This window comes from Nyctereutes procyonoides, unplaced genomic scaffold (assembly GCF_905146905.1).
Source record: "Nyctereutes procyonoides isolate TBG_1078 unplaced genomic scaffold, NYPRO_anot_genome, whole genome shotgun sequence".
In the NCBI taxonomy this organism is placed as follows: Eukaryota; Metazoa; Chordata; class Mammalia; order Carnivora; family Canidae; genus Nyctereutes; species Nyctereutes procyonoides.
Genome location: NW_026575144.1, coordinates 16,645,247 through 16,671,044, shown reverse-complemented (window position 1 = coordinate 16,671,044; position 25,798 = coordinate 16,645,247). Strand labels below are relative to the sequence as shown.

General features: G+C 37.7%; 1 protein-coding gene across 1 annotated transcript in view; it reads right to left on the bottom strand.

Moving 5' to 3' along the window:
- The window catches only part of RYR2 (ryanodine receptor 2), a 755,069-nt gene that overhangs the window by 341,233 nt on the left and 388,038 nt on the right, over positions 1-25,798 (bottom strand). The window contains exons 15-17 of the mRNA XM_055308992.1: positions 22,421-22,604; positions 19,925-20,060; positions 4,936-5,031 (exon numbers count right to left, since the gene is read on the bottom strand). Of these exons, the coding sequence (XP_055164967.1) occupies positions 4,936-5,031; positions 19,925-20,060; positions 22,421-22,604 (416 nt within the window). The remainder of the gene's footprint in view (positions 1-4,935; positions 5,032-19,924; positions 20,061-22,420; positions 22,605-25,798) is intronic.

Here is a 25,798-nt window from a genome sequence, read left to right as displayed (position 1 = left end):
AAAAGCCACTCTCTAGAAGCAGTACCACTCTGTGACAGAGGAAAGTTGGTGGTAAAAACCCTAACTGTCTCGCCCCTCAGGTGGGAGAACTGTAAGTCACATGTCCTATAGGGTTTCCCAGAATTCCCCAAGAGAAAAGCTTCTGTTACGCATGGTGGTAACTTGCTTGTCAACACATCCTCTCTGATTCCTTCTACACCATGTCTCATGTTGATTCACTTCTCAAACAAATCTTTCATCCTTTTCTCAAGGTCTACTGCTAGCACCAAAGGAAGGTAAGCTACTTCATTAACACATCCTTTTGCTCACCCTTTGCAGGTCTTCATCAGATCTCTATGTAAGTTTGCACCAATTTCTTTTTATTTTTGTCCACTGACTTTTGCTGAAGGAAAGCATTTTTTATTTAAATTCAATTAATGAACATATAGTATTTTATTAGTTTCAGAGATAGAGGTCAGTGATTTCATCAGTCTTATAAAACACCTAGTGCTCACTGCATCACATGCCCTCTTTAATATCCATCCCCCCACTCCCTTCCTTCCAGCGACCCTGTTTGTTTCCTATAATTAAGAGGCTCTTGTGATTTGTCTCTCTCTCTAATTATGTTGTTTTATTTTTCTCTCCCTTCCTCTATCTCCGCCATCTTGTTTCTTCAAATCCACGTCTGAGTAAAATCAAATAATTGTCTTTCTCTGATTGACTTATTTCACTTAGCATAATACCCTCTAGTTCCAACCACATCATTGCAAACGGCAAGATTTCTTTTTTGTTTTTTTTCATGGCTAAGTAGTATTCTATTGTATATACATATACCACATCTTCATTATCCATTCATCTGTTGATGGACATCCCGGTTCTTCCCATAGTTTGGCTATTATAAATAATGTTGCTATAAACTTTGGGGTGTGGGTGCCTCTTCAGATCACTACACTTGTATCCTTGGGGTAAATACCCAGTAGTGCAATTGCTGGGTCATAGGGTGGCTCTAATATTAACTTTTTGAGGAATCTTCACACTGTTTTCCAGAGTGGCTGCACCAGTGTGCATTCCCATCAGCAGTGTAAGAGGGTTCCCCTTTCTCCATATCATCAACATTTGCTGTTTCCTGGCTTGTTAAATTTAGCCATTCTGACTGGCATGAGGTGGTATCTTATTGTGATTTGGATTTGGATTTCCCTGATGCCAAGTGATGTTGAACATTTTTTCATGTGTCTGTTGGCCATTTGTATGTCTTCTTTGGAGAAATGTCTCTTCATGTCTTCTGACCATTTTTTTTTACTGGATTATTTGTTCTTTGGGTGTTTAGTTTGATAAGCCCTTTATAGATTCTGGACAGTAACCCTTTATCTGATAAAACATTTTTAAATATCTTCTCCCATTCTGTAGGTTGCTTTTTGGTTCTGTTGACTGTTTCCTTTGCTGTGTAAAGCTTTTTAGCTGAAGGAAATCTAAAGCTCATAGGCCTCCTCACTCAGCTCTGCTGCTCATATACGGAAAGACTAGTGATGCAGCTGAAAAACGACTCGCTGAAGAGAGCGTGTTCAGCAGTCTCATAGAGAGTAAGATGATGCATATGTGAGCACTCAGGAAACAATAATATATGATTGAAATAAATTTATGCATGTGTGTACATGATATGATATAATGATATGCATAACATTACTGCTAGAGACTCTAAAAACTAAGCAACATTCTACTTCCTCTAGGAATAAAAGAAGTTTCTTAAAAGCATGAATGTAACCACAGTAGAGAAAATTTGTTTAGTGAAAAATATTTCAGATACATACAAACAAGGAGACCACAAGGCACAGTGAACATACTTCAATGCTAATGTAAGATTACAAGTTGGGGTTTCATTTTTGCTATAACAATTAATCCTAGCAGCTCCAGTCATTCTTTCAAATGTCCTATGTCTCAATTTCCTTTCCTCTAAATTAGATGTCAGATGCAGTATTCTCCAAACATCCTTCCTACTCCTGACATTCCCTGTGCTTTCTGAGAGCAGGGGACTTCAACCTGATGTAGAAGTACCTGTGACTAACAGCTGAATTGGACAAAGATAATAGCAAAAAGCAATTTGTATTCAGTGGAACTGTGCCTATAACTATTAACTGAAGACTCTACTTGGCTGAGTTTAAAGAGTGGTCCACTCTGTTCTTTTCTTCTCTCTCTCTCCTTTTCTGCTCTGAGAATTGAGTGTGTGTGTGTGTGTGTGTGTGTGTGTGTGTGTGTGTCTTACGTAAAGCAGCTGATTCATCCAACATTAACACTGTCCTGAAGGTAGCTCTGCCCCTCTTGCTTTCTAGATACTCCGTGTGGCCAAAAAAGGGAATCAGCATTTTTTTTTTTGTATCTACTGGAGATTGTCCACATTTTGCATATTTTTTTTTTTGCAAATAATGTAAAAACGTGCTTTTAATAAATAAACCTAGGCGGATGCATCATGTCAATACCTTCCGGACATGTAGTTCTTTTTTTGCTTTTCATCGGCAAAATGAAGAACTAAAATCTGGGACAACTACAGAGTCGCGTGAAGGGTGAACTAGAGGGTCCTTGCCCGGCACATCCCCTGAAAACAAAACCCAAGAAAACTCATTGTGCATTAATTAGTGCAGAAACAAAGACAGATTCAGCAAGTACAAAGGTGACTAGAATTTTCCCTTGTCCTTGGGAAGCCAGCTCCCTGGTCGCTAGGGGCAGGATGCTGCAGGCTGCTGCCTGACCTGCCAGCCTTAGGCACTACAGCCCCTCTAGCTGGCACAGCAGCTCTTCTGGTTCCGCATCAGGGGTCTTTGGTGGCGCAGGCCCTCCATGCTGTGCTGCCAGTGCCAGCAGCTCCGGCAGAAGTATTAAGAATTTATCCATTTTTGCAATCCTGCCATCATCTTGTTATCACTAACTTGACCACTGCCTCCTAGCACTTATTCAGTTTTCTCCTTATTCAAGATATCTTGTATTGGCCCACAGTCATCCTGTTTATGTTGTGATATGCTGAAAAGCCTCATCTTATAATTATTGTGTCTTTTTTAGCTCAACAATTTCCTTCTATGTATCTGCCACCCAACAATCCAGCAATGCCTTAGAACTCAGTGGTGACTCAAATTTCTCTTCCTCCTAAATCTGTTTTAATTAATTAATTAATTTAGAGGGGAGAGGAGCAGAGGGAGAGAGAGAATCTCAAGCAGATTCCCCATGGGAGTGGAGCCCGACGCAGGGCTTGATCTCAGAACCCTGAGATCACATGACCTGAGATGAAATCAAGAGTCCATGCTTAAGTGTAAGTGACTGAACCACCCAGGTGTCCCTCTTTCTCCTAAAGCTTAAACACTAAAATTTCACTCTGTGACTTAAAAATTATCCTCTTTGACCACAACCATCTGTTCTTCTATTCATTCAATTCCAACAAACCCATCCTTGAGTGAGTCTTTCTTATGCAAAAGTCATGCAATTATATCTGTACTGACAGGCATTTTCCTAAGTTAATTCAAACATTTTTCATACGTTCATTTTTCATCCATTCAAAAAATACTGTGAAGCACCTACTAGATGCTAAATGATATGGTGGACCCAAAGATGAATGAAATCATTCCCCTCGCTTCAAAGAGTTCATTGCTAATCTAGCAGAGGAGAGGAAAAATAAGTAGCAGAAAGGGGGCATTAGTAGTATAGAGAACAGACAACTAATGAGATACTGTGTAAAGAGAGGGAGGAGCAAACAATTTCAGTTTGGGGTGTTGCTGATATAATCTATGTTGTTAGACAAGCTCAGGTAGGCCTGGTTATCAATTTTAAATTTCCACAACACCAAAATGAAAATAACATACTTGTTAGAGATCTCAGGTTTATTGCCTGTAACTATTTTACTATGATACAGATTACTAATATCAGTATCTACTGAATCTATTTATTTATTTTTAAATTTATTTACTCATGAGAGATCCAAAGTGAAAGAGGCAGAGAGACACAGGCAGAGGGAGAAGCAGGCTCCCCATAGGGAGCCCAATGTGGGACTCGATCCCAGATCCCGGGATCACGACCTGAGCCAAAGGCAGGCAGGCGCCCAACCACTGAGCCACCCAGGCATCCCCTGAATCACTTTAAAATACTGTGCTGTATGATTAGGAAAACTAAGTTTTTTTTTCCAAATCTGTCAAATAATCTTTTGGACAGAAGTTAAAAATAGAAGATTCAAGCCAGTTTTTTTGTTTATATAGTACATTTGTAGTAACATTTGAAAAAGAATGGGAGGATGGCCTGGGTGGCTCAGTAGCTGAGCATCTGCCTTGGGCTCATGGCGTGATCCCAGAGTCCTGGGATCAAGTCCTGCATCAGGCTCCCTGTAGGGAGCCTGCTTCTCCCTCTGCCTATGTCTCTGCCTCTCTCTCTCTCTCTCTCTCTCTCTCTCTCTCTCTCTCATGAATAAATAAAATCTTTTTTAAAAAAGAAAAGGAATGGGAATTATGGCTTTTAGCAACTTTAGAGACTTCAATTTCTTTTTTTTTGTTGTTAAAGATTTATTTATTCATGATAGAGAGAGAGAGAGGCAGAGACACAGGCAGAGGGAGAAGCAGGCTCCATGCCGGGAGCCCGATACAGAACTCGATCCCGGGACCCCAGGATCGCGTCCTGGGCCAAAGGCAAGCGCTAAACTGCTGAGCCACCCAGGGATCCCAGGGACTTCAATTTTTTAATGTAAATTAACAAGACACTGTTATTTCTGTTTTCCAGAAATAACTAATAAAATACTAAAGGTTTTAACAATACGGAAAAATTTTAACCTATTAAAAGAAAAACACTTAAATTGCACCAATACTCAGAATTTGTTTTTATATCGTAAAGAACAAAAAATAGAAGAAAGCAAATAAATAATATAAATAAAAAAATAGAAGAAAACAGGAATAATGTGTTGTGACAAAGAATAATCAGAAAACATACCAGAAGAAGCTTCCAGTCTTTCTAGTCGGCTGATCAACCAATCAAGGGAGCCAGAAAATTGAGCACAGTTTTTACGATTTCCTCTAATTAAAGCCGCTGCAAAAGGAAAAAGCATACTTCACAGTTATGTGATTCTCCAGTTTAAAAAGCAAGGTAAGGTGGTAGTAGCCCTAAAATGCTGGAACAAGAACAAAATACTTTGACTTTACATCTAAAACATATACGAATACATAAATTTGAGTTTTTAAAATTTAAATTCAATTAATTAACATATAGAGTGCCATTAGTTTCAGAGGTAGAGGTCAATGATTCATCAGCCTTATGTAATTCCCAGTACTCATTACAATACGTACCCTCCTTAATGCCCATCACCCAGTTACCCAATCCCCCCACTCCCTCCCCTCCAGCAACCCTCAGTTTATTTCGTGTGATTTAAGATTCTTTTATGGTTTGTCTCCCTCTCTGATTTCATCTTGTTTTATTTTTTCCTCTCTTCCCCTACAATCTTCTGTTTTTTTTTCTTAAATTCCACATATGAGTGAGATCATATGATAATTGTCTTTTTCTGATTTTCTAATTTTGCTTATTAGCATAATAACCTCTAGTCCATCCACATCATTGCAAATGGCAGGATTTCATTTTTTGATAGCTGAGTAGTATTCCATTGTGTGTGTGTGTGTGTGCGCGTATACACACACATCACATCTTCTTTATCCATTCACCTGTTGATGGATATCTTGCCTCTTCCCATAGTTTTGCTATTGTGGACATTGCTGCTATAAGCATTGGAGTGCAGGTGTCCCTTTGGATCACTACACTTGTATCCTTGGGGTAAATCCCTAGTAGGGCAATTGCTGGATCATAGAGTAGCTCTATTTTCAACCTTTTGCAGAACATCCACACTGCTTTCCAGAGTAGCTGCACCAGCTTGCACTCCCACCAACAGTGTAAGAGCATTTTCCACACCCTTATCAACATTTGTTGATTCCTGACTTGTCAAATTTAGCCATTCTGACTGCTGTTAGGTGGTAATTAAGATTTTTTAAAAAAACTTACATATATTAATAGGGACTAGAAAACCACACAGCTCATTAGAAGGAATATATTTCAAGAAAGTAACATTTCATATTGGTAGGAAATGATAAAGGATAATGGAAAAAGCAGTGTCCTGGGAGTCTCCTCACTTATGCTCTAATACTGGCTTTAATTAGCCGTGAGACTAAATCATTTAATTTCCCTAGAGCTCAACTTTCTCACGTGTGTAATGAAGAAGTTAAGAGAATATCAGTTTTCCTGAAAATGTAGCACAAAATACTAGGAGATACACCAGTAACTATAATAGGCACAAAAAGACATATAATTAATTGTCACCTGGAAAAAAAAAGGTGGGAGGGCAAATGGCTAATAAGTCTGAAAACCTTTTGTTTTCCTCCTGTATCTCTACTTCCCCTTTAGAGTTCACAATACACCTGAAGGAATCAGAACTCCTGTACTCAAGTCACCTGTTCTAACTTTGCCTCACCTAGTGTTTCTGACACATTTTTGATGAAAGAAACCATATATATTTTTTTAATTGCATTTACTTATTTGAAAGTGATTGAGCATGAGAACCAGCAGGGGGAGAGGCAGAAGGAGAGAGAACAGACTCTTCTCTGACCAGGGCCTGATGCCAAGGGCCTCAATGCCAGGACCCTGAGATCATGACCCGAGCTGAAGGCAGATGCTTAACTCACTGAGCCAACCAGGTGCCCCAAATGAAACCATCTTATATGAAATTCCTAAAAGACCTTTATGATCTCCTCCAACCCAATTTACACAATTCATTTAAAATGTTTAATGTTTAAAAATCATGTGATTCTTTCTGAGTAAATCTGCTAAATATTTTATGAAAACTCTACTCTTACATCCATGAGATTGTTCAGAAACAGTACAATCATTTACAAAGGGTTGGTGGGATGCTTACATAATAGGATTTTTAATGGGAAAAAAGATATTGCCATAAGAAAACAACCACTACTTAAAATCTGGTAGTGCTAGGAAGCAGTTGGAAGGAACTGAAGTTTGATGGCACAGCCTGTTCATCTCCTTGGTAACAGCAAGATGGAGGAGTCCCTGTAGTAACACAGCACAATTAATCTTGGAGACTTCCATCATATTTCCTTTTTCTAAAAATTAAAAATTACTTGACCTTAGAGTAAGAAGAGAAACGATGACAGAAAAGACAGGAAGGTGTATCCTTAAACTGCATGAGAACAGCTCTTTTGAGTACAGAAACCCCAGAACATTTGCAAGAAGATTAAACAATGATGCACTTGATTACTTAGACTCCACTTGCTCTGTGACCAGAGCCCCAGCAAGAGCCAGCAACCAGACAGACACACACACACACACACACACACACACACACACACACACGACAAGGGCCAGGGACAAGTGTCAAGGGTGAGGTGTAGTAGAATGATAAGGAATCCTACGTCTTCTGTGGGATTTTTAATTTTAATCCATAAGAATATCTCATCATGACTTACAACAAGAGCCATTGAGGGAGAGTATATAGTAAACTTTTGAATCTTTACAGCACCTTCTTTGTTTAAAATGTAACGCACTCTTAATTTTACCTGTGGTTTTTAAAATTAAAGATATTAAGTACTTCCTAGAGGGCAGATGTTAGAAAAAAGGTGATACTTGAAGAAATGAACAATGTAAGAATGAATGTTTTCTTTTTCTTTAAGATTTTATTTTTTTGGCACAGAAAAAGAGCACAAGCAAGGGGAGCAGGAGTGGAAGAAAGAGAAGGTGAAGCCGACTCCCCACTGAGGGAGCCAAATGCAGGGCTGGATCCCAGGACCCTAAGATAATGCCCTAAGCCGAAGGCAGATGCTTAACCAACTGAGCCACCCAGGTGCCCCAAGAATGAATCCTTCTAATAAACCATGAAACGCTTAAGAAAATCATGTAGTAAGCTACAAAAAAGAAAACTTTATTAAATTTACTGCAAACAGAAATGGTATAGCCCATGTTGACAAAGCCCACCAACAATAATATAATGAAACTAGAAATTAGTTAGAAAAGTCCAAACACTTAATAATTTAAACTCTCTCACTGATAATTTTTGAATCAGTAGGCAATCAATTACAGAATACCTAGTAAACAGGAAAAATAGAAATGTTACCTAAAACAATCAGGGGTAGATACTCAGAGGAAAATTAAACACTTTCCTTCACTGCTAAGCAACCAGGTAAAAAGTATAACAAAACACTTTTTCAAGATTTAAGAAAAAGCATCAAATAAGTATTAAGTAAAATCAGAAAAAGAAATAAATAGCAAAAATAAATACATTATAGAAAAAATGATCTATATAATAAATTAAAATGGCAGCATTGATCAATAGTGTCAAGGTTTTTTTTTTTAATATAAGCTAAATGCCAACTACTCTAGTCATGAAGGAATACAAAATTAAGAATAATCTGGGATTATAGAAACAGCCACTTTTAGATCTCTTTACTAGAATTTCTTAACATATAGGGAAAAGAATGGTTTCCTAGGGATACCTGGGTGGCTCAGCGGTTGAGCATCTATCTGCCTTTGGCTCAGGGTGTGATCCCAGGGTCCCAGGATCGAGCCCCGCATCAGGCTCCGGGCATGGAGCCTGCTTCTCTCTCTGCCTATGTCTCTGCCTCTCTCCCTCTGTGTGTGTGTGTGTGTGTGTGTGTGTGTGTGTGTGTTTCTCATGAATAAACAAAGAAAATCGTTTTTTAAAAAAATTGGTTTCCATGGGCAACCCAGGTGGCTCAGCAGTTTAGCGCCGCCTTTGGCCCAGGGCTTGGTCCAGGAGACCCGGGATCAAGTCCCACATTGCGCTCCCTGCATGGAGCCTGCTTCTCTTTCTGCCTGTGTCTCTGTGCCTCTCTCTCTCTCTCTCTCTCCTTGTGTGTGTCTCTCATGAATAAATAAATAAAATATTTTAAAAAATAAAATAAAATAATAAAAAATTGGTTTCCAATTATATATATAATTTTATATTTATATATAAATATATAAATATATATTTATATATAATATATATATATATTTTTTCCCCACCAAAACTGACCCAAATGAGAAAAATCTAAAGGGAAAAAAATCTAAACAGAAAAATAAACCATGATCAATATTGGATAGTCTAAGATCAAAAACTTTTTTTCTATACTCAAGAAACAAGTTATTTCTAAACTATTTCAAAGTAAAGAAATTAAGGAAACCTCCCTATTTTATAAAGACAGTATAACTTTGACATCAATGCCTAACAAAGAAAGTATGCATATAAGAAAACTAAAGGGGACTCTTACTTATGAATATCGATCCAAGAATCTTATACAGGGATGCCTGGGTGGCTCAGTGGTTGAGCATCTATCTTCGGCTTAGGTCGTGATCCTGGAGTCCCAGGATTGAATTCCACATCAGTCTCCCCACAGGGAGCCTGCTTCTCCCTCTGCCTGTGTGTCTGCCTCTCTCTGTGCGTCTCTCATAAATAAATAAATAAAATCTTTAAAAAAAATCTTATGCAAAGATGGTGTTTACGATGATATTCAGCAATGCATTAGCAACATTAGCTCAAGCAGGGGTTCATTCCTCCAATGAGTTAGAAATGTAGTAGGAAATCTGTTAATAAGTCAAAGATAAATATGATGATCTCGACAGACTCCAAAAAAATGTATACTTCTAATGAAAATAATACACTCAGTGAAAAATAATTCCTCCTAGACATTATTAGTGTATGTATCTATGTGTGCAGGTGCATAGCATGTTTTACAGATAAGTGGAGTGTGTGAAATATGACAATTAAGGAAGTGAATTAAGAAGAAATCAGTTTAATTTTTTAATTAAAAAATTTTTAATTAAAAAATAAAAATAACCAAAAACAATGAAAAAAAAAAAGAAGAAGAAATCAGTTAAGTGAATTTCTGAAGAAACTGAGAACCACACAGAGAACTGTAAGGAAGTTCATCACAACAGGGTTTATAATAGCAAAATACTAGAAACAGCCTGAGTGTGGGCTAAGTAAATGCCACATCCCTTCAGTAGGGTTAGTACATATTCACTAAAACCTTGTCAAGGTTTATAGTTTATTGCCAAGAACAGATGCCCACAAGAGACGATAGCACAAATGAATGCAATAAAGGAATATCAATTATATTCACATTTCTGTGAAGTATATATATACATACACATACCCAATGTATGTATATACATAGCATGGAAAAACCATATTTTTTCAGAATATTTCTTGAGGAGCAAAAGTTGCTTCTGGCAACTATATTCTGATAAGTGCCTCAGGTAGGAAGAAAGAGCCTAAGGAACACTGATAAGGGTGGGGCTGCTCTCCCAGGTCAAAAGGGGATATTTTCTTATTTTATTTTATTTTTTTATTTAAAGATTTTATTTATTTATTCATTAGGGACAAAGGGGGGGGGGCAGAGACACAGGCAGAAGGAAAAGCAGGCTCCATGCAGGGAGCCCGACGTGGGACTTGATCCCGGGTCTCCAGGATCATGCCCTGGGCCAAAGGCAGACGCTCAACTGCCGAGCCACCCAGGGATCCTCATTTTCTTATTTTAAAATAGAAAGTTAAGTGAATAAAGCCTGGGGTAACGAGGGATCATGCTGTGTGATGTGTTCCTTTACAAAGACCCTCTGAAGCCACAATAACTTCCATTAAAAAAAAAATCACAAATGTTCAGTAAGAATGGCAGTTTGTATGCACCTGCAGTAGGTGAAGATCTGTGGCCAAGATATTATGTAACCTTAGACAAACAGGGGATATTGAAGAATGAAATGGGAAACGGTGTCCAAATAATCCCCCAAAGTGTACAGACATCAGAGAGAAGCCTTGAGTCTGTCCAATCCCTGAAATTGGAATTTGGACCGAGCTAGCTAAACCTTTAGGAAAGGAGGGTCACAACTGAGGTCTTGGTGGTGTGAGCTTTGCACGGGTGTGACACAGAATGCTTCTGTACATGTGCATGTGGGTGTGTGAAGCGTTTCATATGTGTATGTTATAAAGATTCAAAGAAATATTTTTAATAAAAGGATATATATCAAAATGGGTGGTTACATTTTACACATGGTTTCCACCTTTTTTCTTTAAATATATCATTCTTATAATGAGGTATTAATTTTTAAAATCAAATAATACAATACAAAGTTACCTTCTCCTCAAAAAGAAAAAGTAAAACAACATCATTTATAGTGACAACTGCCGCCTGTATCCCAAGACTGCCACTTGCAAGACCAGACCACAAACCACATGGCAACTTTAATCACATGGTGTTTCAAGCTGAAGGTACAAAAATAAACTCATGAAAAATGTCCTTTCCTCATGAAGGACAAGCATGCTAAACCCTTCAAATCTTCATTCATTGCTGGCTAATAGGTCTTAAAGACAGTGCAGACCTTTCATCCTCCATTCACCCCTATTTTTCCTCATTTACTTAAGAAATATGAAGGTGGAGGAGCTGGCTGGCTAAGTAGGTGGAATGTGCAACTCTTGATCTCAGGGTTGTGGGTTCAAGCCCCATGTTGGGTGTGCTGAGTGTGTAAAAATCTTTTTTTAAAAATGAATGCAAATGCATCAGGCACTACAGCTGGCACCTGTAATATGAATTTTCAATAATATGTGAATATAATACAGTGGTTTGTGAGTCTTCTTCTAGGATATTGTAAGCTCTTTAGATTTGAAATTCTGTCTTCTTACACCTCTGTACATTGCCTGAAATTTGGAAGGTATATTATTTCTTAATATAACAAATGGATAGATAGTATCCAGTCTCTCATGGAATAAGAGCATCCATGGTTAAGTGTAGTACAATTTAAATGCTAAAATACTATAAAAACATTTCTAAAAAACAAAGTACTAATTAATTCAATTTTTTTCATGTTAAATAACTAAATCTCTTAACTTTTATCCAATCAGAAGATGAAATGCAAATAATATTGGCAGTCAATTGAAAATTATTATTGAAAAAATACTCAATTCTGCATATCATATTTGTATTGTGACATCCTTGTGTCCTCATGTGTTAGTGTCTTTAAACTCTCAGACTCAAAATTTCTCAAAATATTCCTAGAATCAGAAAGCTACAGATAAAGATGTAAAGATCTTCCAAGAAAACGCTCACTTCTAAAATTTATTCAATAAACACTGATTACCTGCTTTGTATCTGGCATTGTTCAAGTTGTAAGAGATACAGCAGGAAGTCAAATGATGTTCTCCTTTGGTGCTTACATGCAAAGTCTGGAAATACTAAGTGAATAGTTAGAGTACAGGCAAATGAGGGACCAAAGAACTAGAATCCACAAATATTTTTTTTTCGTTTTCAAATTAACAAGTGGTTACTCCTAAATCCTGAAAACCTCAAAACCCAAAGTAAACAAACAGATAAAAACTCCAGAATGCTGTTGAAAAATTTAAGAGAGTTATGCCATAGAAACTTTTTGGAGAACTTGAGGAAACGTCCCTGCAGTTCAGGGACCCTATGAACTCAGGTTTGATGACCCTTCCCAGGAAGTAGAAGCATTGAACAACTGCTCAGCATGTATTGGCCTATATGACTGAATTGGGTCAAGAACACATGGGCATTTCTCATGGATCATGGAGGGAGAGCATCTCTGTAGACTCATCCTGAGTCCACTCAGTAGAGTCATCTACTGAGCAGCAGGAAGACTTTAGGAAAAACAGGCTGGAGGTAGACTACCAGCTGCACATGGCCAAGCAAGGAGCGGCAAAGAGCCGCCCAGAATAGAACTGCAGCTATTCTGTCCCATGAGAAGGGACTTCGCTAAAAACATCTAACATGCACACCAGAGAAAGTCAGTTCCCAGCCACTGCCAGTCCCTCCAATCCCCTCCACTGGGATGACAGCTTTAACCTGGCCAGAGCCAGAGAACAGGCAGCCACACAACCAAGTAAAAACTGTGCTAGGTTCTCTCTTTCTGTGACCTCATCAGAAGGAAAACAATAACTGGCTCATGAAGGAGAAAGTAAGTAGAGACAGTAGCATGTTCCTGCTCACACAACTCACGGTGGAGCCAAGACAATTTAAGCTCCAGAGTCCACACTCAGATCCAGTCTATGCTGTACTTCCCCTATCCTGTCTCTTCCTGCTGGAACCCCTGATCTAGAAGAGATTAGTAGGGGTGGGATCCTGGTCATCTGTCAACAGATTAAGAAAGTATCTCACAAAACAGGTTACAAATTGCATTTTCATTAAAAATGTATTAGTGACTGTCAAGGTCATTTCGTAGACATGAGATTATTACCAAATTGAAAAGAAATGATGTGTTTTGTAATTTGTCTTTCAGGATTTCCTGGAGGCCAACATAGAAATATCTGTATGCACAGATGCCAGAGTAATAACTGATATAAGCCTGTTTGAAGCCAAGGCCCTCCTTTTACATCTCTTGAATACCTTCCCTCAGTGTTTTATGGCATTTAGAAAGATCTGCCTCCTTGCAACACCAGGAAAATGCTCTGAATGTGCCAAAATCCTTTATCACTGTTCTCTTTCCAAGTCTTAAAGGATTCAGAAACTGGTAACTTCTGCCGTCCTAAGAGGGCCATGGTCTATGCTGTTTCATACTTTGTTTCATACTTTGATTCTTCATAAAATGAGTATTTATAGACAGGGTTTGCCATAAGCCTTTTCTCAGACATCTTTAGAAAATCACCGTGGCTTGCAAGCCTCCTGCAGATTAAACATGCCACAGCAATGCTTTCAAACTATGAATAACCGGTGCCTCTAAGATCCTCAGTTCCTCCAAGTGGCAGGCTCATGAATCAACTTTTGTCATTCTCCACCTAAAACACATATTAAATATATCCATGTCAAATTTTAAAATTGTTATAGATTATCATTCTCACCTGCTCTCTCCGTGCTAAATAAACCTACTGAAGAAAAAGAAGGGTTATTTCACACACAAGTCCAAGACAGGACCATCTACTTAGTTGGAAGCATGGGAAGGAGGCTTAACAAACTTGGAGTTAATGATACTTGAGTCAAACTTCCTGAGTAAGGAAGGATGGTGAGGTATAAATATCTTATGAATTCCAAATATTGCTGCAGATCTGATACTTCTGCAGCCAGACTGAAATATATACTCATGTAGAGATGTCTACTTATCTTATGATCACATTGACTTCAATATAAATTATTGACAGCAGATAGTTCTTAAGTCAACATAAGATTATAGTCATTTATTTCTAATCATGAAATCAGTGTTCACTACAATAAATACAGAAAGAGTAGTCAAAGAAATGTTTAAGTCATAAAATCTCTCATACTTCTATTTACCTCCTACAATCATCAGTGAATCTGTCATGTATATACTGAAAGAGATCCTCTTTATATACATTCGTATATAAAATACAAATATGTATGTATAAAATATACATTTTATATTTATAAGTCACTCAACTGGAATTAATATACTATTTTTCCCTTTCATCCTCAATGGTGTAATATTACACACTTATGTTAACGACTTTTTCAATTATAGAAGTAATGTGTGAAAATAGAGTAAGAATACATATGTAATGGAACACACAGAAAACCCAAAGATCTGTCCCCGGAAAAGCAGCCACATAGCAGTTTTCTGTGCATCCCCCCAGAAACAACCAGAGAATACAAGAATGAATCTTTTTTTTTTTACATATTTCTAATATAATGCATTTGGAATCTTAATGTTCATAAAGTATCCTTCTTGTTTTTTTTTTTATGTTGTTGTTTTTGCTTCTGTTTTTCAGTTAATACCATGGCCTAGATGCCCATGCTAAGAAATTACAGCAAATGGCCTGTCTTATACAGTTTTCCCAATGATATGTTTATCTAAGTTTTCAATGATAACACAGTACTACACTGTTACTTATGTAACCAATCCCCTGTTAATAGAAAAATTGTTTTCAACTTTATGTAATTTATAAACAATTATGCAGTGGACATAATATGTACACATGTACAAATATATCTCTAGAATACATATCTTAAAGTAGAATTTCTAGAGTAAAGGGAAATACATTTAAAGTTTTCTATGTATTGCCAACCAAAGTTTGTTTTAAATTCCATCAATTTACTCTCTCACCAAAAACATATTACCCAACGTTTTCCCCAATAATGGGTGTTATCAAAATTTTTATGTACCAAGCTAAAAAATGAAAAGAGATCCTCATTTATCATTTTAATTTGCAAGGTTTTGTCATGTTGAGAATCTATTGTTATTTATGGGTCAGGGAACTGCCTCCATCTTTTGTCTCTTTTTTCCATTGGATGCTACTTCCTTTCCTTATGGATTTATGAAAACTCTACATATTACAGAAACCAAGACTTTGTCCTTCATATAGACAACATACTTTACAAAATTCCCACCTATTTTTATTTTGTAATGATATAATTTATCATAAACATTTTAATTTTTGCATTCAAATTTATCAGTCTTTTATTAATCACTTACTAACATGATTTAATAGTAACTTGTATCAGGATGGTCAAGGCAGTAAAGTCAGTAGCTGCACAGCATCATGGCTAGCTTTGTTGTTTACATTGTGTGTCACTTACTCAACCATTAAATGCAGGGATCAGGGACTATACAGCACACAGCTACCCCTCACTGCCCAGATTCAGGCACCTACCACAGCAAGCTCTCAATCTTTTGAACAGATGAGACTCCTGTTTAAATTCAGAACCATTAGACTCCAAGTCCATGTTCTCCCAACGTGGCAGAGAACACCTTTTCAGAAGACTATAAAAGGAACAGAGATTTAAGACTCTTGGGGATATAACAAACAAAATGGAAAACGAAGCTTCCCTGAAGAGAGATATTTAAAAAAGAGAGAGAGGGAGATAGGTATGGGGAATTAACAAAAACTTTGAGGAGTAGCAATGCGAAAATGCAAAAGTTAATGTGAGGAATGTGTGTGTGTGTGTGTGTGTGTGTGTGTGTGTGTGTGTGTGTGTAAAGTACATTCAGAACTTATGTCTCGGGATCCCTGGGTGGCGCAGCGGTTTGGCGCCTGCCTTTGGCCCAGGGCGCCATCCTGGAGACCCGGGATCAAATCCCACATCGGGCTTCCGGTGCATGGAGCCTGCTTCTCCCTCTGCCTGTGTCTCTGCCTCTCTCTCTCTCTCTGTGACTATCATAAATAAATAAAAATTTATTTATTTTTTTAATAAATAAAAATTTAAAAAAAAGAACTTATGTCTCTTGCCACATGAAAAAATTAGTTTAAAAGCCACAAAATATGCATGTTTCTGAAATCACTGTGTATTATCTTAATGACATAAAGGATTACTATACTGTTACCCTCCTTTAAGATGTGACTTTTAGAGAATTCTAAATGTGCCAATTTTAAGTAACAGCTCCCTCAAATCCTTTCTTAATTAAACGGGATGTAAATAATTAAGGAAACATAATATATTTAAGAAATATATACTTTATATCTACATATTAATCTTTAATATAGATATAAATGTACTGTCTATCAAATCCCTTATATTAACTAATTCTAGACATTCTGGAAGAATATTCTGGATGGGAGGCAAGCAATGGACAGACCCAAAAGCTCTGGGACTAGAGACAAAGTGAGTGAGGTCACAGGTAAAAAGAGAGAGACAGACCAGCCATGAAATTCAGATTAGAATTCAGTCCATAAAACCTTTTGGATGAATCAAGTATTTAATTAATATTTGAGTTGGGCACTGTAGCTTTTTTTCCAGAATTCTCTGCAATGTTCACATCTGTATGGCAGCCAAGCAGCCCTAGGGCTTGGCCCCAGTTTCAGGAGGGGGTCCTGTCTCAGGCAGAGTCAGTGTTGGTGAAATTCCCATCCTCTCTGGTAAGAATGAAGAGCTCAAGAAGGACTATGCATACAGTTTGGGCTAATGAGATGAAAGAGGTGATAGGCTAGAGGTTTTAGGAAATGGCATGCTCCTTCCTAAGAGATAATTTCCAGGAGCAGCCTTCTTTCACTTCTTCCACGTTAGAGAGGAAATCTGCAGCATTATGAGCTGAGGACAGCCCACTGAAGCCACATAAGGGAAGCCAGCATTGTAAGGATCTGACTCTGTTGACAAAAGAAGCAGGTTCTGGATGCTATCATGAAGCCACTGAGTACACCCAATGGCAGACTTCCAATTCTACACAAGCCAATGAATGTCCTCCACTGTGTGAGCCACTTTGGGTTGAGGCTGTCATTTGCAACCAGACACATCCTAAGAGTGCCATCATCATTCCACCTACAACTGCTTCCTCCCACCCTCTTTGAATAAGCCATTTACAAATCATATCATATCTTTAGGGACAGCTGGGTAACTGAGTGGTTGAGCATCTATCTGCCTTTGGTTCAGATGGAGATCCCAGGGTCCTGGGGTGGAGTCCCACATGGGGCTCCCTGCGGAGAGACTGCTTCTCCCTCTGCCTATGTCTCTGCTTCTCTCTCTGTGTCTCTCATGAATAAATAAATAAAATCTTTCAAAAAACCATATCTTTGCCATGGTCTCATTAAAAATTGAACCATAAAACCAATTATGATGAGGAGTTGTGCTCCCACACTCCATGTCTCCAGCATTTCGTCAAGTTTATTATTACTACTTTGGTACATTCTAAATTAATGAGATTTAATCCCCAAAGAAGTTTGTGAAGGTTTATAAAAGAAGTCTGAGGGCTACATAGCCCAAAAGGATAGAAAGGAAGTGTTGACTTCGCTAGGATTAGACTTTTTTCTATGATTTTAGAAAAATCATTATAATTCTTTCTGTACATTTTTATTACTTATGGATACATGAGCACACGGACCTATTGAAATGAAAAAACTGATTATGGAAACCACTAATGTGAAAATATAAAATGCACATTATCTAGATATACAACAATACTGTTTCCGCTCATAATCCTTCCTACCCTCAAACACACACAGGTCTTGACCCTAAACATCTAGTTTCTCACAGAAATGAATCCAATGTCCTCTCAAGTGAATAACTAAATTGTGGTGTTAAAAACACTACCACACATCAATTTCAACCGAATGCAGAAATTCAGTGCTGTAATTTCTTCACTGGCAAAAAATGCAGCCCTTAGAATACTGGCATCATAAAATCCGTGTCCTAGTGATTTCATGGGTAAAATAATAAATCCAGATTCCTAGAAAGCCTCCATGGCCTGGGTCCTGCTCAAAGAAATGCCAGCCAGTGTTACCCCTTACTCTGAAAGTAGCAAACTACATGTGTTTAATTTTCATGGCATATCAAATAGCCCACCTAAAGGAAATATATTAAAAATGCTAGCAGGCACAAGGGTTTTATTTGCTAAATAGTATTTTTAAATTTTAAGGAGTTTCAATTAGATTACAGGGAATTTCCAAATATTTTGACTCCCTTCCATTCTTCACATAAACAAAAAAATGCCTCAAGACCTCTTTTCTCTACTTAGGCATATACTTTCCTACTCTATCAGAACTCTGTTTAATTAGAAAATGTTTACTGAGTATCTGCCATGTGTCAGACATGAAGTTAAATGACAGAGATGCAAAAACGAGAAAGGGTATTATACTTGCCCTCGATATCACAGGCATATATGTAACTAAGTAAGAAGTGGAGTAGGTGTTATAATGCAAATAAACACTAAGTATCAAGAAAGGAGAGAGAGAGAGAGAGAGAGAAGGAACGAACGAACAAATGAACAAACTGCATAATCATGCTTTAGAGCTAGGAAAAGATGTCAAGATTAACTTCAAAAAAGTCACATGTGAACCAGGCCTTGAAGGAATTCTGGAAAAGGCAGGAGTATGAAAATATCACCGAAGTACGGACAGGACACTCAGAAATGGGTATGGCTAGAGAAAAGGGGAAAGCCAGTGCCAAGGCCCAGGCTGGAAGAGTTTGCCGGGGCCTCACATACCAAGCAAAGCAAGCTAAACTTCACCTTCTGAAATGGTGGGAAAATGTGAGAAATTTCTAAATGGAAGATAGGTGCAGTCACAGTGTCCAGATGAATCTGGGATTTGGGAACTGAGGGCGAGTGCAAAGAGAGGTCATTCTCCACGGGTCTCATGTTTTTGCACGTCTTGTGACAGAGCCAGTGCAAGCCTTTCTTTTGGGTCAGCCTTTCAAGGATTTGTAGCAAGCAGCCTTGGAAGAGGGAGATGGTATCTTTATCCAAAGCAAAAGGGCAGGCAGGCTTATTTCCAGGTAATTGATTTGGACTCCCAAATCTTTTGAGGCCACCTCACAAGCTTGCAAGTTCCTAGTTCCTGACAAGAGACAAGTAAAAGTTACTGGAATAGTCCAGGCCAAAACTAATAAGGATGTATGCTTGCATACAGTCAACTGGAATGCGGCACAAACCACAAGCATTTTTAAATTTACATTAAGCACACCTAAAAGATGCAAATGCAAATCTCAAAAAGACTACAGAAGGAGGATGGAGAGGGTCCCTGACAAGATCCCTGTGATGGAGAAAGAGGAGTCTTGTAGGGGTCACTTGAGAACATAAAGAAGGGCAGCCCTGGTGGCGCAGCGGTTTGGCGCCCCCTGCAGCCTGGAGTGTGATCCTGGAGACCTGGGATCAAGTCCCACATCGGGCTCCCTGCGTGGAGCCTGCTTCTCCCTCTCCCTTTGCCCATGTCTCTGCCTCTCTCTCTGTGTCAATAAATAAATAAAATCTAAAAAAAAAAAAAAGAGAACATAAAGAAAAATATTTCATGCATATTCACACAGAGTCCCTTCACCCACAAAATCATACCCTCGCTAACTCCCCTCCATAAACCAAAGACTGATCTACTGCCCTCGCCACAGTCCACACTCAGAGATAGATGCAAGTACTAAACGTCACTTGGCTTTAGGCACAATAGTAAACACCAAAAGCCTCAATTAAGAAGCAAGTCATAAAACTGCAGTAACTGCTATGGGATCATTTTAAAGAGACATGAATCAATTGCCTTAAAAATCATCATACTTCTTACCTAGCAACTCATAGAGAGAATTCAGAATCGACTTCCAGGACTCGCCTGCTTCTCTCCCAGCAACATCAGCAAAGTGTGCCGCGCTGCTGTACACATGCAGCCTGTCTATACACTCGAGCACGAGGTTGATCATTCCCTGGAATGTTAATAAAAATTACCATCAGAAACTGTGAATCTGCTCATAGACAAGAAATGCACAGTTGATTAAAAAAAAAAAAGCCTGGCTTAAGGTAAGACTGTTAATTGTTAGGAAAATTGATGTCATTTAATTAAACGACAGGAAGAAACACACTTGCATGTAAAATAAAATTTTCTTGACATAACTCAAGTGGTTTTTAAATTTGGAGGACTATTCTCAAATGCAAGCAGAACAATGCAAAAATATGTGCTTTATACTTATATTTGCAAGTAGATTAATGAATCAATCACAACTGTATCTTACCATGAGTAAATGAAGAGGTTCAGAGTATGCAACCCCAAGATATGCCTCTTTGGCATAGGATTATTTTGAGCTGAAGGCTATTGAGAAAAAGCAGACACAAGAAAAATTCTCTGCCCTTTATCTCCACTAGGAGGGGCAAGAGATGCTTAATTACAACAAACAAGACCCTGGCACTCATCAGCCCAGAGGCTTCACAGAGGAATGCACATAACAAACTTTACTAACTCATCCTTATGAGTTTCCCCAGATATTTGCTGTTCCACAACTTGCTGCCCCTAAAAGATCAAAATTCCTTTCTTTTGTCTTTTCACCTTTCTACACATTTACTGCCCTTTTGTTAAGATGCTGTATAAGTCCAAGTTCTAACCACACCTCTGAGTTGCTCATCACTGAGTGCTCCCGTGGTTATGCATGACTCACAAGTTAATAAATATCCTCTTGTTTTCTTATATCTGTCTTGTCACTCCAACCTGCAGGACCTCAAGCTATGAACCTAAGAGGAGTAGAGGAAACAGATTTCTCTTCCTTCCCTATAAAAGCATAGGACCTAAGAATCCTTGTTGTTAGGGCAGGCACCATCATGATCATGACTATCATCATAATTTTTAATATTAAACAAAAGATCTAATAAATGAAGAAAAAGCTCATGAAAAGAGATCTTTGATACAAATAAAAAAATGCATTATAGAGCTTTGTAAGATGCTGTCTACATTTGAAATTATGCTTTTATTATTATTACTAGATTAAGGTTGCCAAAATGAGGCCAAGCACATGAAAGGAGGAGCTAGTAGGAATTGACCAATCAAGAGAACCTGTTTCTCACATTGTTCTAAGAGGCACCAGGGACATAAGCACATTTCTAGGTCCCCATCCATGTTGTCTTACATGAGAAATTGGGGGAAAAAATCCAAATCAATATCTCAAACTTTCACAGCCCAGTGTTTCATTGTAGTTTTTCTAGGTACAAAATGAATGCAGCATAGACTAACATTTTGGCATACACCAAACGAAAAGGTCCCAACAAACTACTCCAAGTTGTTACTGGCTCATGTTGACCTGCCCTGTGCTTTCATACCGCTACAGTCTCTAAACACATTAGTTTTTTTTTTTATATATATACACACAGTAAAAAGCCTTCAAAAATTAATGTTAATTTCAAATAATTTGATGGAAAATTAGGAAACAGTTTTAAAACCAGAAGAATGTAGAGTTAGGGATTCTGTGCACTCAGCAATATTCTCTAACTTTTTTCTTAGATACTTTTACAAAGGTGCTTTTACTCAGAAACACTCATTATTCCACATACAGGAAGCACTGTATGAAGAATGGGAACACCTGCTGAGCTGGCCTGATTTGCCAGCTCCCCTCTGACCTCCTATCACTGCAATTCCTGAATAGATGGTACTAAAGCTGACACTCGTTTTAGGATCCTTAGACATAACCCTCAGTCCTTCTGTTAGTATGTCTATAAAACACGGCAGCACTTGAGCTCTTTTTTAACCAGAATGTGCATGAAATTAAATCACACACAAAAACTGAACACATGTAAAAGCAGTGAGTAGAGCTGCTCCGCCCGCAGAGAGCAGAGAGCCCGCAGCTCTGCCCTGAGCGGCCTTCCCTCCCCTGGGTAGCTTCCCTCCCAATGTAAAACTCCCTGTGGACCCTCAGGCACATCCAAGGGGCCTCAAGAACCTGCTGAACAGTCTACAAATCTTCTTGCTTGTCAAAGCCTGTATTCATTTAGACACTTTAAGAGGCTGTGTTTATATAACAAACAGGAAGCAAAGTGCAGTGCAGTGAAGGATCAGTATAAAGGCCCAGCAAACAGCAAAATAGAACGTCCTTTGCCAGGGGAGTGAAGACTTCCGTTTTTCTAAACTAGCACTCCCCACTCCCCGACAGAGAAAGAAAGATAATTGCAGGATTCCTGTAAGCCCGGTTCTCAGGCCATGGTTTAGCTGCTCAGAGTGCAAACCTGTCAGAGCGCAACCCCCCAGAGCAGCTGTTTTTCTGAGATGGTGGCATGAAAGAAATGAAGGCTGGTGGAAGCTCACCTCTTCCTGGAAGAGGTTTTGCCGGTTCTTGAGAGCTCGCAATCTGTTCTGCTTGTCTTCATGCTCCAAGTGCTCATCCGGGGGGTGGAAGTAGCCAATCAAGTCTTGCAGACTTAGACTCACAGACTCTATAGGGAGGTCCACGGTGGAGGCCCTCACTTTCTTGCTGAGCGCATCTAGGCCCCTAAATAAACGGCAAACATTTTTCTACATCAGCGATCCCCAATCTTATTATTTTTTTAGACCACAGAGGATTTAAGGCTTTACTCTCTCTCCCTGCACCACTGTAAAAGGAACCCATGAGCCAGGTGCTCATTTCCCTCAAACAGCGATAATTAATATATTCAAATGAGAAATTCTTGATTTTGTCAAGTATATATGATGCTATATTAAAACCACCAATATGAAGACAGACACATCTAGACATAAACTTGAAAGCCCTCAAGAACCAATTCCTTTTTTTTTTTTTAAATTCTTTTTTTTTTTTAATTTTTTTGATTTTTATTTATTTATGATAGTCACAGAGAGAGAGAGAGGCAGAGACATAGGCAGAGGGAGAAGCAGGTTCCATGCACCGGGAGCCTGACGTGGGATTCGATCCCGGGTCTCCAGGATCGCGCCCTGGGCCAAAGGCAAGCGCCAAACCGCTGCGCCACCCAGGGATCCCAAGAACCAATTCCTAAAAAAAAAAAAAAAAAAAAAAAAAGAACCAATTCCTACAAAGCCAATGGTCTCAATATTTAGGAACCACTTGATTTTCATTTTAAATCATTATATTCACTTCAAGGATTAAGATCAGCTTCCCAGATTTATGATTCTGACTTCACTTGTTTTTTTTTTTTTTTTTTTTTTTTTTGGAGAAGGAAGTGTTAACTCCTACACTATCAGTGACCCTCCCTGCCATTCTGAAAATTCCTGCCTGTTTAAAAGTACATTCCAATGGTGTTTATTTTAAATTTTTCTTATTAATTGGAAAATAATATATTAAGATGCTTTTATCTGAAAAAAAGTATTTATAATTGGACTAAGAAACGTGTTTTCTTTGAAGAAAAACATTACTGGCATGTCAGTGTGTTAATTTGTTAAGTTTTCTGAGATCCTGAGTTTTAGAATTCATAGCTCTGAATGTATCTGGAAAGAACTTTAAAATCTGGTATTTGTAAATCAAAATCATTTCAAAATAAGAAGTTTATTAAAAAGCACACAACAGACACCATAAAAGGATGGGAGAGTGCATATACTATAGATGATACAGTAATACTCATATTCGTTATGACAAAATTTAATGCATAAAATATTATACTTCCTTTCCTGCTCTCTGCATCAGCAAAATTATGTGGCAATATTTTATTCCAAAGAAATGTTCCTGGTTAATTATATGTCTTAGAATTTACATTTTAAAAACAGTAAGGGCCTCATTAGTGAGAATAAGCTTATCTTCGAATTTACATTGGTCACAAATATAATTTAACATGTATCATCAATTACATAGAGATGACAAATAATGTTGACTTTAGCCTCATAAACAGCAGAAATAGGAAAACTATACAACTCTTCTAAAATTTTAGCTGGCAATTTCATATCAATTACAATATAATTTATCTATTGCCTAGTTTTATCATCTCTGTCTTTCTCTGCCCAAAAAGTAATAGAAATGACTTTTCAGTAGAAAATGATTTCTCTCCTATTACAATGAAAACTTACATGCAATGAAATATTTCTGTTCTAAACATTTTATCCTATTACACTTCAGTTAAATGATAAATACATTTATAGTAAAGTCAAACTCAACTCTCCTCATACTGAAGTGAATGAAATTCAAGTGATTCAAATATAGTATCTACATTTTTTAAAGGTTTATTTATTTATTGAGGTAGAGAGAAATCAAGTATGCATGCCCAGCACCCATCGGTGTGAGCAGCCAGTGAGATGAGGGGCAGGGGAGGGCAAGCAGACTCTGTGCTCAGCATGAGCCCAGCAAACCCCTCAATCCCATGACCTCAATATCATGACCCAAGCCAAACCAACTGAAGACACTTAACCAATTGAGCCACCCAGGTGCCCCATCAAATATAGTATCCACATTTTTAAATGTAAAAAGAAATAATAAGAAACATCACTTTTTAGGTTATTAAGCTGAATATATCTATCAGCAATGTAACCATTCAATTACTTTCTAGAAGTCTCTTGTCAAATACTATCCAAGACCCCCCAAATTGTTAAGTTTTACAACTTCTATCTTCTTTAAAGACATTCACCATCTTAATTTATCAAGAACAAAAAAATGAAGACAAAAAATAATTGAGGAAAACCAAAGGTGGTAGAATCACACTATATCTGAGCAAAAATTAAAGCCACAAATTCTCTATATTTTGCACTTTGAAGATTAAACAATATTACAACCAAATAGATTCCTCCCTAATATAATTTACTTTCAGAAAGTAAACACAAATGCAAACGCACACACACATTTCCACCATCACCACCACAAGTACCCTGACCAGGCAGAAACCAGAAGGGTCACAGGAAATACCCTATGGGGGTGCCTGAGTGGCTCAGTCACTTAAGTGTCTGACTCTTGCTTTTGGCTCAGGTCAAGAGCTCAGGGTTATGAGACTGAACCCAGTGTCAGGCTCTGTGCTCATTGCAGGATCTGCTTAGTATTCTCTTCCCCTCCCTCTGCCTCTCCCCATCCAAGTGTACACTCCCTTTCTCTCTCTCTCTCAAATAAATAAAATCTTAAAAGAAAAGAAACTACATAAGAAAACACAAATAAAGAAAACTAAATTACCTTGACTTTCACCCTAAGTAAGTTAAGAAACAGAAGTCTGCCTATCCATTTTTTTTAAATTAGGCTCTTAATAGTAAATAGCTCTACATTAATAAAACAAATACTTAAACATAATCTACTTTTAAAAATATATAGGTGCCAATATTATAAAGACATAGAGATTTTAAGGAATTTTGGTGCTTTCATTAATATTACAGAAGGATCAAATTATTTTACTTAAAATAACATACCCTTTATAATATTCTATAATTATGTAAAATGTTTCAAAGTTTCTAAGATATATTGAAGAACTATATTAATTCAGGAACTCCGTTTAATAAATACTAATGAGCATGTATGTAAAACTAACATATATAAAAAAATATATGACCAAGATGAAGTAAATAATAGGTAAATCACTAAGAAAAATAAATCTGGTCAACAAACATGAATTACAACTATTTTCACAATTCCTGAATAAATTCAACTTAAAAAATTATTATGAATACATACATACATAGGTATATACATACAAACACATAATTTTCCTTTCCATCAAATTGGCAAGTTTAAAGAGATATAGGATTTATCCATCACAAGCCAGAGTG